This window comes from Scyliorhinus torazame, chromosome 14 (genome assembly GCF_047496885.1).
Source record: "Scyliorhinus torazame isolate Kashiwa2021f chromosome 14, sScyTor2.1, whole genome shotgun sequence".
Classification (NCBI taxonomy): Eukaryota; Metazoa; Chordata; class Chondrichthyes; order Carcharhiniformes; family Scyliorhinidae; genus Scyliorhinus; species Scyliorhinus torazame.
This window is the reverse complement of record NC_092720.1, coordinates 188,547,226-188,562,936: the sequence shown is the minus strand read 5'-3', so window position 1 is coordinate 188,562,936 and position 15,711 is coordinate 188,547,226. Positions and strand designations below refer to the sequence as shown.

The following is a 15,711-nucleotide window of genomic DNA, read 5'->3' as shown; positions in this document are numbered from 1 at the left end:
CAAAGGCATGGACTGGGAATGGAGAGTGGGTGCCAAATCATCCCATCTTCTGTCCCTAGTATTGGCCATCATATAAATGGCGAATACCGGCCTATCTAAATCACCCTGATTCGCTGCAGGCACTGTTTTCCAAATCTTCTACCTTCTGCTTTCCTTTTGCTTTTGTGCTTTTTCCTTTGGTCGGCCGCTTTCCCTCCTCTTGCTCCTTCGCCTCTTCTTCATCGTCAGAGACCGCCTGTGATAAAATCAAGCAAGAAAGTCCATTTAGCCGTTTTGCATTCAACAGAAACGGAGAAAGTTGTTTTTAGGGTGACGTGTTATTTGTTCTGCCTTTAGGAGAGTGGGACGCTCTCTGACCACCTCCCTCACATTTAAGCTGGTGCCTTGTTTCAGTATCCACAGGTGGCTCAACAAGTGTTTGAGGGCGTGGGCTTCACAACAACAAATCTATGCACTGACTGGAGTGAAAATCTGGTTGGTCAGCATGCTTGTCATAGAAATGCTGTCTGTCACGGCATTAGGACATAGCTTTTAACAAAACAGGGACTCATAAAACTGCTATTCTTTGCTGCCATTGGTTGGGATGAGATCGTACAACTTATAAATGAACACCACTGACAATGCATTAAACAGGAAGGAAAACAACTCAAGGTGTGTAATCAGGCCACTTAGTCCAATTTGTCTGCAGTTTCTGATCAGGTTATCAAGTTCAATTCTCAGCTAAACAAGCATGATTTACAATTACTGTAAACCCCTTAATACAATTTAAACCTTTATAGATTTAGTGAATGCGTCAGAGTTCCTGAAACATGCAATTATTAGAAAGTAGTGAACTTGGGCTTCAACCAGAGCCAGGACACAAATTTAGTTTAAAAAGTGGGATCCCATTCAACTCTGGAGCTACACCTCAACTTTCAGACCTGAGTGTTTGAACTAGGTGGAGTATAACTGCAGCAGTCTCAAAGTTAATCATCACATTTGTGCTAGTTACATCAAAAACTGTTAAGCCAACAGCACAAGCGTGCAATGAAAGGCATCTAACAGAAAGGTACTCAAAAAAATGCCAAAAAATCCAAGTCACAACTAAATTACATGCATAGGAACATATAGATACACATCCAAACCCAATGAAAAAAATGTAGGGGTACAGTGTCCAGAACGGTATTGGGCTTGAGGGGTTAAATATAAAGATCAAGCTGCCCACTGGAAGGGATCAAAGCAAAGCAGGGGGAAGAGTTGGGAGACGGTATGGAGGAGAGGTCCTGGTGTGAGTTGCTCCGGAGAGTGAACGCCTTCACCTCGTGCGCAAGGTTGGGGCTGATACAGCTGATGGTGGTATATAGAGGACACCTCACAAGAACGAGGATGAGCCTGCTCTTGAGGGGGTAGAAGGTGGGGGGGGGGGGGGCAGCCGCAAACCACGTTCATATTTCGAGGAGGTCACTAAGATGATTGATGCAGGTAGGGCAGTAGATGTTGTCTATATGGACTTCAGTAAGGCCTTTGACAAGGTCCCTCATGGTAGACTAGTACAAAAGGTGAAGTCACACGGGATCAGGGGTGAACTGGCAAGGTGGATACAGAACTGGCTAGGCCATAGAAGGCAGAGGGTAGCAATGGAGGGATGCTTTTCTAATTGGAGGGCTGTGACCAGTGGTGTTCCACAGGGATCAGTGCTGGGACCTTTGCTCTTTGTAGTATATATAAATGATTTGGAGGAAAATGTAACTGGTCTGATTAGTAAGTTTGCAGACGACACAAAGGTTGGTGGAATTGCGGATAGCGATGAGGACTGTCTGAGGATACAGCAGGATTTAGATTGTCTGGAGACTTGGGCGGAGAGATGGCAGATGGAGTTTAACCTGGACAAATGTGAGGTAATGCATTTTGGAAGGGCTAATGCAGGTAGGGAATATACAGTGAATGGTAGAACCCTCAAGAGTATTGAAAGTCAAAGAGATCTAGGAGTACAGGTCCACAGATCACTGAAAGGGGCTACACAGGTGGAGAAGGTAGTCAAGAAGGCATACGGCATGCTTGCCTTCATTGGCCGGGGCATTGAGTATAAGAATTGGCAAGTCATGTTGCAGCTGTATAGAACCTTAGTTAGGCCACACTTGGAGTATAGTGTTCAATTCTGGTCGCCACACTACCAGAAGGATGTGGAGGCTTTAGAGAGGGTGCAGAAGAGATTTACCAGAATGTTGCCTGGTATGGAGGGCATAAGCTATGAGGAGCGATTGAATAAACTCGGTTTGTTCTCACTGGAACGAAGGAGGTTGAGGGGCGACCTGATAGAGGTATACAAAATTATGAGGGGCATAGACAGAGTGGATAGTCAGAGGCTTTTCCCCAGGGTAGAGGGGTCAATTACTAGGGGGCATAGGTTTAAGGTGAGAGGGGCAAAGTTTAGAGTAGATGTACGAGGCAAGTTTTTTACGCAGAGGGTAGTGGGTGCCTGGAACTCACTACCGGAGGAGGTAGTGGAGGCAGGGACGATAGGGACATTTAAGGGGCATCTTGACAAATATATGAATAGGATGGGAATAGAAGGATACGGACCCAGGAAGTGTAGAAGATTGTAGTTTAGTCGGGCAGTATGGTCGGCACGGGCTTGGAGGGCCGAAGGGCCTGTTCCTGTGCTGTACATTTCTTTGTTTCTTTGTTCTTTGTATATGTTTTGGTCCTGTCCAAAGCTGGAGGATTACAGGAAGGAGGTTTTTAGGGCAATCTCCAAGGTGGTGCACATGAAACTGGACTAGGGCCCTCGGGAGGCCATATTCGGGGTGACGATGGGTGATTCCTGATTCTTTTTTGTTTTTTTATTTGATGTTTATGTTGACATGTGGGCTGTTGTTTGGTGGTTGGTGGAAGGATGGGATTGCTGTTATTGATAAGGAGATTGACAGTTTGTTTGTTGGTGGGTGTAAATTTGGAAGAAAATGTGAAAAAGCAGGACAATAAAAATATTTAAAAAAAAGATCAGGCTGCATAAACATTATCTGCATTTGTCATTGGTGATGTGAACAACAGTTCAATACAGTACGGTCATTACTATTTCTTCTGGTCGGGAAATCCAAAACAAGGAGGCATAATCTTAAAACTAGAGTTGAGTCACATAGAAGTGAAATCAAGACGGTCTTCTGCACACAAAGGACAGTGGAAACCTGGAACTCTCCCCAAAAGGACCGTGGACACAGTCAATTGAGTTGTTCCAAGGCAGATTAATAAAATGTGTGCTCCAGCATGTATCCTCATACCATGTACAACAGGTATGGACCACCTGTGTGATCATGACTAGTTTGTATTCTCACTGAATGGTGAAACAGGCTTAGGGGACTAGTTTGTGCACTCCTATTTCTGTGTAACTTCAGATTTATTAATAACTTGTTGATCATATGTGTACCTGAAAGCTGAACAATAGGTTTACAAAATTTTAGCTTGGTCTGTCTACCTTTTGCTTTGCTTTTGATTTCTCCATCTTTTTGCTCTTCTTACTCAACTTAGCTTCACCGTCATCTTCAGATTCTACCTGCAGCAGAAAACATTGATATCCAACTAAATTTCTCATCAATTCACATGTGTCTTACATTTATTTGGCCTCGGTCCAGTCGATTTATGGTACAAAATAAGTTAGATTATTTCCTCCCATGAAATGCAGTCAAAGGATCAGCTAACAAATGAGGAATCAGAGGAGACTGACCAATTCTGGAACTTGCCTTTTGTTGTGGGAAACAAATTGGAATGCTTGCTCATTTCCGTAGACTAGAGCCACTGCCAACTGAAAGTTAGTGTCAAAATTACGGTGACAAACTGCTTACCACAATTTTATTATTTCTTCACAGGTAACTGGCAGAAGCCTTTGGCAGTTAGCATGCAAGGTCCCTTGGAGCATTTCAATGTTAGCAGGTGACCTTCTGAGAACCACTCTTGGGAGCAGTTAAGCTATCACTGCAGAGCCTGAAGGAAATGATCAGCTATAAAACTATAACTTATCTATTAAATAGCTGAATGGAAACACGGTCAATGCGACACAAAGAGCACGCCATAAATTTCAGTATACCTTTGATATTCTCTTGGGTGCAGTGACCCTGATTACTTCAGTGATTTGTATCGGTACAGACCACATTTCTAATCATACAATGCATAACCCATTATAGGGTTAACAATGGAATCCTTGAGGTCTGAACCAGATGTTGTATTTTGCATGTATCTTAATTTTTTTCAAAAGCAAACTGGGACGAGATCATACAGCTTATAATTGAGTGCCACTGATTTACATTAAACAGGGAGGAAAATAACAGAAGGACCACTTAGTCAAACTAGTTTCAGTTTCTGATCAGGGTGCCAAGATTCATTCTTAATAAAATGAGCATGATTCAGAATCACTACAGAATCGTTTAGTGAGACAGGCCAGATATGAGCTATTACGCTGTTTTACTTTACCAATAGCAAATGGTCATACTGAGCAATATTGTAATCAAAGCCTACAATTATTCAATAAAATACAACTCTCTTCTCAAAAGCTTCACTATTTCTATTAATTGAATCACTTAATGTTTCCTGATAAGCTTTCAGATTCTAACCCAGCTCTGGCTTGGGGATCATGGTTAAAGCAATTGTTGACTGCAGCAATATGAACCGAAAATAGCAGGTCTGACGGCATCTGTGGAAAGAGAAACAGAGTTGATGTTTCAAGTCGATGACCTTTTATCAGAACTGGAAACTTCTGGAGAAACCTGCTTCATCACTAAACTTTTCCAAATCTGATGAAACAATCATCCTGAAACATTAACTATACATCGCCCTCTCCAGAAGCTGCCAGACCAAAGGAGTATTTCCAGCATTTCTGTTTTTATTTTGATTATCCCTGAGATTTCCTCATACTCTGATTCATCAGTAAGCCTTTTTAAAAATAAATTTAAAGTATCCAATTTAGCTTTCCCAATTAAAGGGGCAATTTAGCGTGGCCAATCCACCTACCCTGCACATCTTTTGGGTTGTGGGGGTGAAACCCACGCAGACACAGGGAGAATATTCAAACTCTACACAGACAGTGGCCCAGGGCCGGGATCGAACCTGGGACCTCGCCTCCGTGAGGCAGCAGTGCGAACCGCTGCCTGCCCCTGAATTCACAAGTCAGTCTGTCAGTAAAACTGGTGATCTGCCCTCTCGGGGATTCCCCCGTCATGTTTGAATGGTGTTAGTCCCAATTACTTATGAAACACAAACTAGGAAAATACCCCCTGCTAGCCACAACAGATAAGAAGCCCGAGATGAACCAATGCACCCTCAGACTGAAATATGTCAGGAATTGTAGCATTTCACAAACTGGCCTTTAATAGACATTTTCAATGCCTGATCCATTCAGAATTAATTTGTGTGTGTGTGACATCAGCCTTCATTTCTTTAATCCCATCATGGTTTTCCAACCAAAAATCCTTTCCGTATGACAAAATAAATGATTAAAATCACAATATGTAGGGCAGCACGGTGGCGCAGTGGGTTAGCCCTGTTGCCTCACGGCGCTGAGGTCCCCTGGTTCGATCCCGGTTCTGGGCCACTGTCCATGTGGAGTTTGCGCATTCTCTGTGTTTGCGTGGGTTTCGCCCCCATAACCCAAAGATGTGCAGGGTAGGTGGATTGGCCACAGTAAATTGCCCCTTAATTGGAAAAAATGAATTGGGCACTCTAAATTTTTTTTTTTAAATCACAATATGTGATTGGTAGGGTTTATACATGTTGGACTGAACAGAAAAGACATAAGACCTTGAGGAGATAGGCGATTTAGTGAACCACAAGATTCTAAAGGCATTTGACAAATAAAATAGGGCAATCCCCATGCTTCCCTAATCCAGGGGTGAAAAAGCGAGGCCCTAAGTATTTCATCCTAGCATTCAATCACTCAATGAACATCAGCACACAGACGTACTATGTCACCTCATTCATGCTCTGTTTGAACATCTTCACAATCTTTATATTTAGACTTCATCAGGGGAGGTAATGGTAATTTGCTGCTTGTCAGTACTAAGTAACTGTTAGTAGCCACAGTTCTAAATCAGACATGCCAACAGATAATTAAGAGAACCGTACCTTTTGCTCTTTCGCTTTTCCTCTTTCGTTTTTATTTCCTTTTTTACTTGGCTTCTTATCATCTTCCTCAGGTATAGGCTAAAGAGCAGAAATGCAATACAATTACCATTAACCCAAATGTCATTGATGAATCTCAACATTTGGAACTGTTACTGGCACCCACCCCTAGCTAAATTAATAATCAATACCCCACTCCATTGAAGACGCAGGTGCACCATTTTACAGGACAGCCAAGCTCAATCCTCCACCCTTCCAGTCAATATTAAACTTGTGTAAACCTGACAGCAGAAGTCAAAGGATCAGATCAGAGGAACAATTCTGGTTGATTTTTACCCCCTTAGTTTAGGAGGCTGATGTTGGTTGGAGCACACTACTGCCTTGGCTACCAATGCATCACAGATACAGAACAAATTTGGATAAGTAATAATAACAATCGTTATTATTGTCACAAGTAGGCTTTATATTGTCACAAGTAGGCTGCAATGAAGTTATTGTGAAAATCCCCTCATCACCACATTCCGGCGCCTGGTAGGGTACACAGAGGGAGAATTCAGAATGTCTAATTTACCTAACAACACATCTTTCGGGACCTGTGGAAGGAAACCAGAACACCCGGAGGAAACCCATGCAGACACGGAGAGAACATGCAGACTCCGCACAGACAGTGACTCAAGCCGCGAATTGAACCCGGGTCTCTGGCGCTGTGAAGCAACAGTGCTAACCAATGTGCTACCGTGCCTCCCTATAATTGCAATGTGAATATTCAAATTGCCCATTGTACTTCGAAGAGGGGTTGATTACCTCTGTGATTGATGTCTAGTTTCTTTCCCTTCCTCCAATTCTACTCAACTCCAATAAATTACTTTCAATTCTGAAAAAAAGTTAAACCTGAAACTTCTCTTTACAGATGTTGATTGACCTGCAGTGCACAACCAATATTTTCTTTTTCCATAAATGTTTATTTCGTTTTTGGTATACAAAACAAATATAAATATAAACAAACAGTGGGAGTTAAACAAGAGAATAAAAAAGTAAAACTAGAACTATTTACACATAGATCGGTTTTGACTATTTACATATACATCAGTCGTCGTCCCCCGTCCCCCCCCCCCCCCACACACCCCCCCACCACTTCCTTACTGTGTCTTGGCTACCCCCTCCTGATCTTTGGTTTCCTAGTTGTTGGCAACAGGTCTTGGAACAACCAAGTGAATGGCTCCCACGTTTTGTGGAATCCTTCTTCCGGATCTCGGGTGGCGAATTTAATCTTTTCCATTTGAAGAAATTCTGTCAGGTCGGACAGCCTGTTGACTTTGTCTGGATCCTCTACTACTTTGCCTCTGCCATCCCTGATCCGTGTTATTTCCCTCATGGCTGCCTGCTTTCTTAGCCGGTGAGCAGGCAAGTGGCTCGTCTTTTGTCTGTGTTCGTACGGGGTCTCCCGTGTCTGGCGGAGTTGGTGCACTGCTTTCCTCATGGAGAAATGAAATGAAAATTGCTTATTGTCACAAGTAGGCTTCAAATGAAGTTACTGTGAAAAGCCCCTAGTCGCCACATTCCAGCGCCTGTTCGGGGAGGCTGTTACGGGATCTGTTACGAGAGCAGATCAAAGTCCATCTGTAGCTTTTTCCTCTCTGCTAGGAGCTCTTCGGTCGGAGCCTTGGAGTATCGGCCTACTTTCAGTGTGGAGTCGACTAGCTGTTGCCTAGTCGCCCACTCTTCCCTATCCCTTTGTGCTTTAAAAGCGATAATTTCTCCCCTGATCACAACCGTCAGCGCCTCCCAGAATATGGAGGGTGCGACTTCCCGTTCTGATTATTAGTAATATACTCGTCTACGGCCCGTGATATTTTCTCGCAGAAAGCCTTGTTGGCCAGGAGGGCTGTGTCCAACCTCCATGGGGGACGTTGGGCACGGCCCGTCTCTAACCTCACATCCATATAATGTGGAACGTGGTCGGAGATTATGATCGTGGAACATTCCACTCTTACTAGCTCCGGAAGCACAGATTTTCCCACTACAAAGAAGTCAATCCGTGAATAGACATTATGTACTTGGGAGATGAAGGAGAACTTCTTCTCCCCAGGGTGGGTGAATTGCCATGAGTCCACTGCCCCCATCTGCTCCATGAATAGGCTGAGTTCCTTTGCTATGTTGGAGGTCTTTCCCATTTTGGGATTCGGCCTGTCTGTCCGTGGGTCCTGTACACAGTTAAAGTCCCCCCCACCCATATGATCAGTCAGTGCGTCACTATGTTGGAGATTTCCGCCATGGTCTTCTTTATAAACTCTGTGTCGTCACAGTTGGGAGTGTACACGTTAATGAGGATGACCGGTGCCCTGTCTAGGGCGCCGCTGACCATGATATACCATCCCCCTGGGTCCGTAAATGCCTTTGTCGCCGTGAACATTGTCCTCTTATTTAACAAAATGGTTACCCTCCTGGCCCTCATCCCGTACGGAGTGGCAGATCTATCCTACCCAGCCCTTCCTTACTCGCAGTAGGTCCTTCTCCCTCAGGTGCGTCTCTTGGAGGAAGAATATGTTGGCTTTTATGTTTTTCAGGTGGGTTAAGACTTTGGATCTTTTCAGCGGGCTGTTAAGTCCCCTAACGTTTCAGGTGACTATCCCTGATGGAGGTTTTTTTGTTCCCCCGTTCCTGTGGGATCAACCATACTTACCTGGTGGATGAGCCCCTGCACTGCGGGGTTTCCCTTTGTTAGGGGGCCGTCCAAAATGACCGCAGTCATTGGTCGCCCCATGAGCTCCAGAGTTTCCCCTTGACCAGGAGGCATCCAACATACTGCCAACTGCGAGTTCGCCTTGTGAGTGCCCCCCTGCACTTCGGGGTTTCCCTTTGTCCAGGGACCTTCCCAAGTGGTTGCTTGCAGCGTCATTTTGTTCCAAGTCGCCAATTACGGCCTGTTATAGCCAGTCTAATGCCTTCCATTTTCTTCATCCATTTCTCCCTTGTGGTGTCTCTCTCTCTCTCTCTCCCCCTCCCCCCCCCCCCCATCCCTGTTTCTTCACCTGATTACCCTGCCATGTCCATTGTATGTTGATTTTGGGTGGGTTGGGGAAACTGTCCCTTCGTACTAGGTTACCCAGCAATTGAGCCACATAGTCTGTGGGGTTCCTACCTTTGATTCCCTCCGGTATGCTCACGATTCATAGGTTCTGCAACCTCGACCGGTTCACCTGATCCTCAACCTTTCCTCTCAGGTTGTCTTGTTTCACGACCAGCTTTGCCACCTCCTTTTCCAGGGCAACAATCCAGTCGTTATGATCCATAGCAGCCCTTTCCAGATCTTTAATCGTTGCCTCCTGGGCCTCAAGTCGCTTTTCTGCTTTGTCCAAGGCCACCTGCATATTCGCCAGAGCTTCGTCCACCGCATCCTTCACCGCAGCTTGTATGTCTGATTTCATCTTAACTCAGTGCTCCTTCAACTTCTTGAGAGGAGCCTCCTCTATCCATCCCCTGGTGAAAGGGGGCTTCTCGTGCGGCAGGTCGGTTCCTCGCGCTCCGGCAAAGTCAGAGTTTCGCCACCTCGTGCGCTGGTCGGCTGAGCCGATTGCGGTTTGTCCAGGCTAGTCCCACTCCTGGTCTCCACTCGTCCTCTGGACTGGCTGTTGTTCGGCATCTTTCCTTCTTTATTCGTTTTGTTAGTGGTGTTAGGATGATTTGTATCGTTTGCAGCCATTTTTCAAGCAAAAAGCCCCTATTTTTCAGTTTCACAGGAGGAGAGCCTCCTGATGTGCAACTTATCAGCACATGCCCTTCACCAGACGTCCACAACCAATATTTTCTGCTTCAGATATAACACTTCTTTTTTTTGTACTTTACATGCCATGAGCCATCATCACTTCCAGCGAATAAAAGGAATTTGTGCCCCAAGGTACATTACTGTCCAATTCTTCACCTTTTCCTCCTCCACTGACTGGCCAGATACCACCGTTTGATTCCCCCATGCCAAGATTTCTGGTAGCAAGGGCATGTAAATTCTAATCCACGGTTATTTGAGAGGTACATACTGAAAAATATGAGTATTCAATGGAACAATAGATTTTGCCAATAAACCAGCAAATGATTCTATTTTTGGGTTTTCAAAAGCATAAGAAACTTCAAACCATTTGCTTGTTAATAGAATTTGTGTAGTAGAATTGTGTGCGTTAAGTTGGATTTGCATTATTTTAAAAGGTATTTCATTTTTTTTTAAATCTACAAGAGGATCTACAAAAGGGCCTTTACAATCTCTCCAAGCTACACTTGCTTTAGCAGTTAGACATACCAAAACGCAAGCTGTTTCAAGTGCTCATGCAAACAATCAGTAGAAACACCACTACCCTTTGACTAAGGGGAAGGAAGGGACAGACTACCTGCATTTGCTTTTAAAAACATACATTTTAAGTTGTACAGAGAATCTCAGCTATCAAAATTGGGTGAATGAGCAGGGGGGGGGGGGCGTTGGGTGGAGATCAGCCAGAAAGCTACACGTCTCTCAGGCAACGGACTCTTCAATGGAGGAAATGGATATACCCAGCATAGTAGCTCGTTTGGGCAAATTGTAAAGGGCATTACAGTTACTGCTCATCGCATCATTGACAATAGAGCAGTGCCAGAAATGCCCAAAAGGGAGGGCATTGCTAACCAAAGACTTCTGTCCATGGAACAAGAATGACCCATTTAAAATGAACCAAGAATATTTAGCCAAATTATTATTCTCTTTATAAAATGCAGTTCAAAGTGCTCCACCTGCCTTGGTTTACAGACCGGGCACATGCTCACCTAACCTGTGCCTAAACAATTTCCCTCACTGGGAGGTGGGTGGTAGTGGTGGGGGCGGATAAAGATAAAACAAAGAGTCTAGGGATCCCACCGATACACTAGTGGGCAACGTGCCAAATGCATGCTTCTTGTGCAGTGTTACCTGCGGTTTACCCTCAGAATTCTCACTCTTTTTCTTTTTGATTGGTTTCTGGCTATCCACACTCTCGTTCAATGCAGTCTGTATAGGAAGAAAGAAGCCAGGAAAGGAAAGGAGTAAGGGCCAGAAAGAGATCAACAACATTTGTATAAAAGCAGTTTCCAAAAGAAAAGCCCAATTAACTCCATCTAACTTCTCTCCATTTAAAAAAAAAGTTTCATATTTTGCAGAGGTGGTTTGACCACCAACAGTGCACACCCCCATTTCAAAGTTTCTGTTCCGCAGATCCATCCCCGGCTAATTGTCATGAGTAAGTTTCTCTTCAGCGATGTTGAAGGATAAATATTGGCCAAGACTCCTGCTTTTGGGATTCTATCCCAGACCGCCCCTTTCATTCTTCTTCCCATCCTTCCCCATCACTTGCTCAAATTCTATTAGATTTCTCACTTTTTTCCAGTTCAATGAAAGGTCTGAGACCTGTAACCTTAACTCTGTTTTGCTCTCCACAGATGCTGCCTGAGCTGCTGAGTGCTTCCAGAATTTTGTTTTTATTTCAGAATTTATGCAATTTTTTTTGCTTTTGTGAGGTAGCTAAACTCTTTCCACATCCGCTGTCTTTACTGCATTCTGATGTGGGGAGGTAAAGTTGCTGCCCACAAATGCTACCACAGCTAATAGATACCAATGGATGAAAGATGAAGTTACAGAGAATTCAAGACTGCTGGACAACCAAAGTTCAGCTAAGACATTTGCAAGGGGGTCATGAAGAGTTGCAACATTTGATTCCATAAGCTGGCACGATGCAGCTAAACAACAGGCCATGCTGGAAAATTGCATTGTCATCAAGGAATCAGGTAGGTGTAGTGACAGAGAGAGAGAGGGACAAGAGAAAGTTTTAAGTATCAATACTGCGTGGGACTCATCATTCCGGCCCTGACATTTGTGCACCTGCATCATCTGCAGCGAGAACTGGAATCTATCATCATTCGTTTTTTAAAAAAGATGATATTTTATTCCAAACGTGAACAATAATAACAAAACCACATTCCAACAAAACAGAGTAAAGTTTGTACATTGTTCCCCTTTTAATCACCCCCCCCACCCCTCCCCTGGCAATGAACAGCTCCTCAAATATCATCATGAACGGTCTCCACCATACCTAGAAGCCCTCTTCTGACCCCCTTACGGTAAACTTAATCTTCTCCAACCGGAGTAACTCGTACAGGTCTCCCAGTCAAGCCGCAAGCCCTGGTGGCATATCTGATCTCCAATTCAAAAGAATCCGTCACCGGGCAATCAGAGAGGCGAAGTCTACGACATTGGTCCCCTTCAGCAGCTCCGAAACCCCAAAGATCCACCAGAGGGTCTGGCTTCACTTCGACCCCCACTAACCTCAATAAGGTCCCAAACACCGCCTCCCAGAAGCTCTCCAACTTCTCACAACCCCAAAACACGTGAACATGATACGCCATCTTTCACCACTCATGTTCTTGTGAATAATGAAATACCTGAACAGACTGGTGGACAATAAATTAGTTACTGGTTACAAGTAAATCCAAGAGGGAAATGAGAAGAAATTTATTTACCTAAAGAGTAGCTAGAATGTGAAGCTCGCTGGCACAGCAAGCGATTGGGAAAATAGCTTGGATGCTTTCAGAAGAGAGCTAGACAAGTACATAAGGGATATGCGGAAGGGTCACAATGAGGCAAATGGAATGTGAAGAGACTGGTGAGGGGGGAGTATGAATATCGGCAAACTGGTTAACCCAAATAATGAGTTTTTGTGTTATAGTGTTGTGACGTATTGGGTAGCGACCCTGCCTCTGAACCAGAAACTCTGGGTTTGAATCCCACCCATGGGCTTGATGGCCAAGGAAAATGCATTTGTAACTCTTAACGCATTCAAACAGGTTGAGGGTGCTATAGAAATTAATTCCCTCATGGAAATGAACTTTCCCTGCCTTGATACTTGATAGTAAATATCTCTTGTGTTCTCCAAGACATTAATACTTATTTCTAGCTCATATTGCATTCCAGTTTCAATTCTGTGACCTGATGGGTGCAGGAACGTTTTATGGGCAGCACGGTTGCACAGCGCCAGAACCTGGGTCCAATTCCAGCATTGGGTGACTGACTGTGGAGTTTGCACTTTCTCTCAGTGTCTGCCTGGGTTTCCTCCAGGTGCTCCGGTTTCCTTCCACAGTCTGCAGTCTGAAGATGTGCTGAGGTGGATTGGTCAAGCTAAATTGCACTTTGGGTGTCACTGAAACATGGAATATGGGAGCAGGAGGAGGCCATTTGGCTCTCCGCCATTCATCACGATCATCGCTGATCATCCAACTCAATAGCCCAATCCGGCTTTCTTCCCATAATCCTTGATCCCATTCGCCTCAAGTGCCATATCTAGCTGCCTCTTAAATGTATTCACTGTCTTAGCCTCAACAACCTCCTGTGGTAATGAATTCCATAGGCTCACCACTCTTTGGGTGAAGAAACATCTCCTCATCTCTGTCCGAAATGGTTTACCCTGAATCCTCAGACTGTGACCCTTGATTCTGGACACACCCGCCATCGGGAACATCCTCCCTGCAGCCACCCTATCTAGACCTGATAGAATTTTATAAGTCTCTATGAGATTCCCCCCTCATTCATCTGAACTCCAGTGAAATCAATCCTTTTTTCCCCATAAAATGTATTTTATTACAAACATGTATCAAAACAGGTTACAGCGAACATACACCCAGGGAAACATACTTCCCAAAGATCAACACAGTCTGTACAGACTTTTCCTCTTTTTCACTCCCCCTCCCCTGTGACAAACATCCCTCACCTTTCCTCAAACCCCCCTGAAGAGCCCATTAACTCATACGTTATCTTCTCTAATCACAGGAAGTCGTAAGGGTTCACCCAGCCAAGCCGCTATCCCCAATGACAATGCCGACCGCCACTCCAGCAAAATTTGCCGCTGTGCAATTAGAGGTGAAGACCAAGACATCAGCCTTTATCCTCTCCATTAGCTCTCTCTCTGAAACCCCAAATCCCGCCACCAAAGTCCAGGTCCACATCCTCCTCCACTCTCCTGGCTAAGACCATGAACATTCCCGCCCAGAATCTTCCCAATTTTTCGCAACCCCAAAACATGTGCGCGTGATTCACTGCCCCTCATTCCCCCCCTCACCCACACCTCGCACACTCATTTGCTAACCCCTGGAAGAACCCACTCATTCTCGCCCGAGTCATATGCACCTTGTGCACAACCTTAAACTGTATCAGGCTCATCCTTGCACAAGAGGAGGTCCCGTTTACCGTTCCACATCCACAAGCAGCAGTCGCTCCAGCAGGGTTTATCCCGGCAACCTAGGGAACCCCCTCCAGACCTTTCGCTCAAAGCACCTAACCTGCAGATACCCAAACTCACTCCCCCTCACCAGCTCTACCCTCTCTCTTAGCTTCTCCAGACTGGTGAACCCTTTCTCCAAATACAGATCCCTCACCTTGACCCATCCCACTTCCCTCCACCTCCTGCATACTCGATCCATCCCCCCAGGCTCAAACCCATGATTCTAGCACAGCGGCGTCAGCATCGACATCCCTTCCACCCTGTAATGCCTCCTCAACTGATTCCATACCTTCACTGTGGACTGCACCACCGGACTCCTTGAATACCTACTTGGAGCCATTGGCAACGCTGCCATCACCATAGCCCACAAACTAGACCCCTTACAAGATTCCTGCTCCATCCTAACTCACTCTACCCCTTCTCCTTCCCACCACTGCCGCACCTTGAGTAAAACCAATCCTAAACTAGTCAGTCTCTCCTCATACATGAGTCCCGCCATCCTCAGAATCAGCCTAGTAAACCTTCGCTACCCACCCTCGCAAGCAAGAACATTCTTCCTCAGAAAAGGAGACCAAAACTGTACACAATATTCTAGGTGTGGCCTCACCAAGGCCCTGTATAATTGCAACAAATCCTAGCTCCTGTACTCAAAACCTCTCGCAATGAAAGTCAACATACCATTTGCCTTCTTTACCGCCTGCTGCACCTGCATGCTTACCTTCAGCGACTGGTGCACAAGGACACCCAGGTCCCGCTGCACACTCCCCTCGCCTAATTGACAGCCCTCTCCCAATTGACAGTCATTCAGGTAGTAATCTGCCTTCTTGTTTTTGCTTCCAAAGTGAATAACCTCACATTTATCCAAATTATACTGCATCTGCCATTGATTTGCCCGCTCACCCAACCTGTGCAGATCATGCTGAAGGATCTCTGCATCCTTGTCACAGTTCACCCTCCCACCCAACTTGGTATCATCTAAAAATTTTGAGATGTTACATTTTGTTCCTCATCCAAATCATTAATATATATTGTGAATAGCTGGGGTCCCAGCTCGTGGCACCCCACTAGTTACTGCCTGCCAATTTGAAAAGGACCCATCAATTCCTACTCTTTGTTTCCTTACTGCCAACCAGTTTTCTATCCATCTCAATACACTTCCCCAAATCCCATGCACGATAATCTCTGATGTGGGACTTTTGTCAAATGCTTTCTGAAAGTTCAAATATACAACATCGACTGGCTCCCCTTGTCAACTCTATAGTTCCATCTTCAAAGAGGCTTTTCCCCAGGGTAGAGGGGTCAATTACTAGGGGGCATAGGTTTAAGGTGAGAGGGGCAAAGTTTAGAGTAGATG

General features: G+C 45.0%; 1 protein-coding gene across 2 annotated transcripts in view; it reads right to left on the bottom strand.

Annotated features, from left to right (window-relative positions):
- Window positions 1–15,711, bottom strand: part of abcf1 (ATP-binding cassette, sub-family F (GCN20), member 1) — a 127,340-nt gene that overhangs the window by 96,838 nt on the left and 14,791 nt on the right. Inside the window, exons 7-10 of one of the 2 annotated variants that reach the window (XM_072475330.1) lie at window positions 11,021–11,098; window positions 6,094–6,171; window positions 3,455–3,532; window positions 143–235 (exon numbers count right to left, since the gene is read on the bottom strand). In XM_072475330.1, coding sequence (XP_072331431.1) covers window positions 143–235; window positions 3,455–3,532; window positions 6,094–6,171; window positions 11,021–11,098 — 327 coding nt within the window. The remainder of the gene's footprint in view (window positions 1–142; window positions 236–3,454; window positions 3,533–6,093; window positions 6,172–11,020; window positions 11,099–15,711) is intronic. The other variant, XM_072475331.1, reaches the window with a different exon arrangement.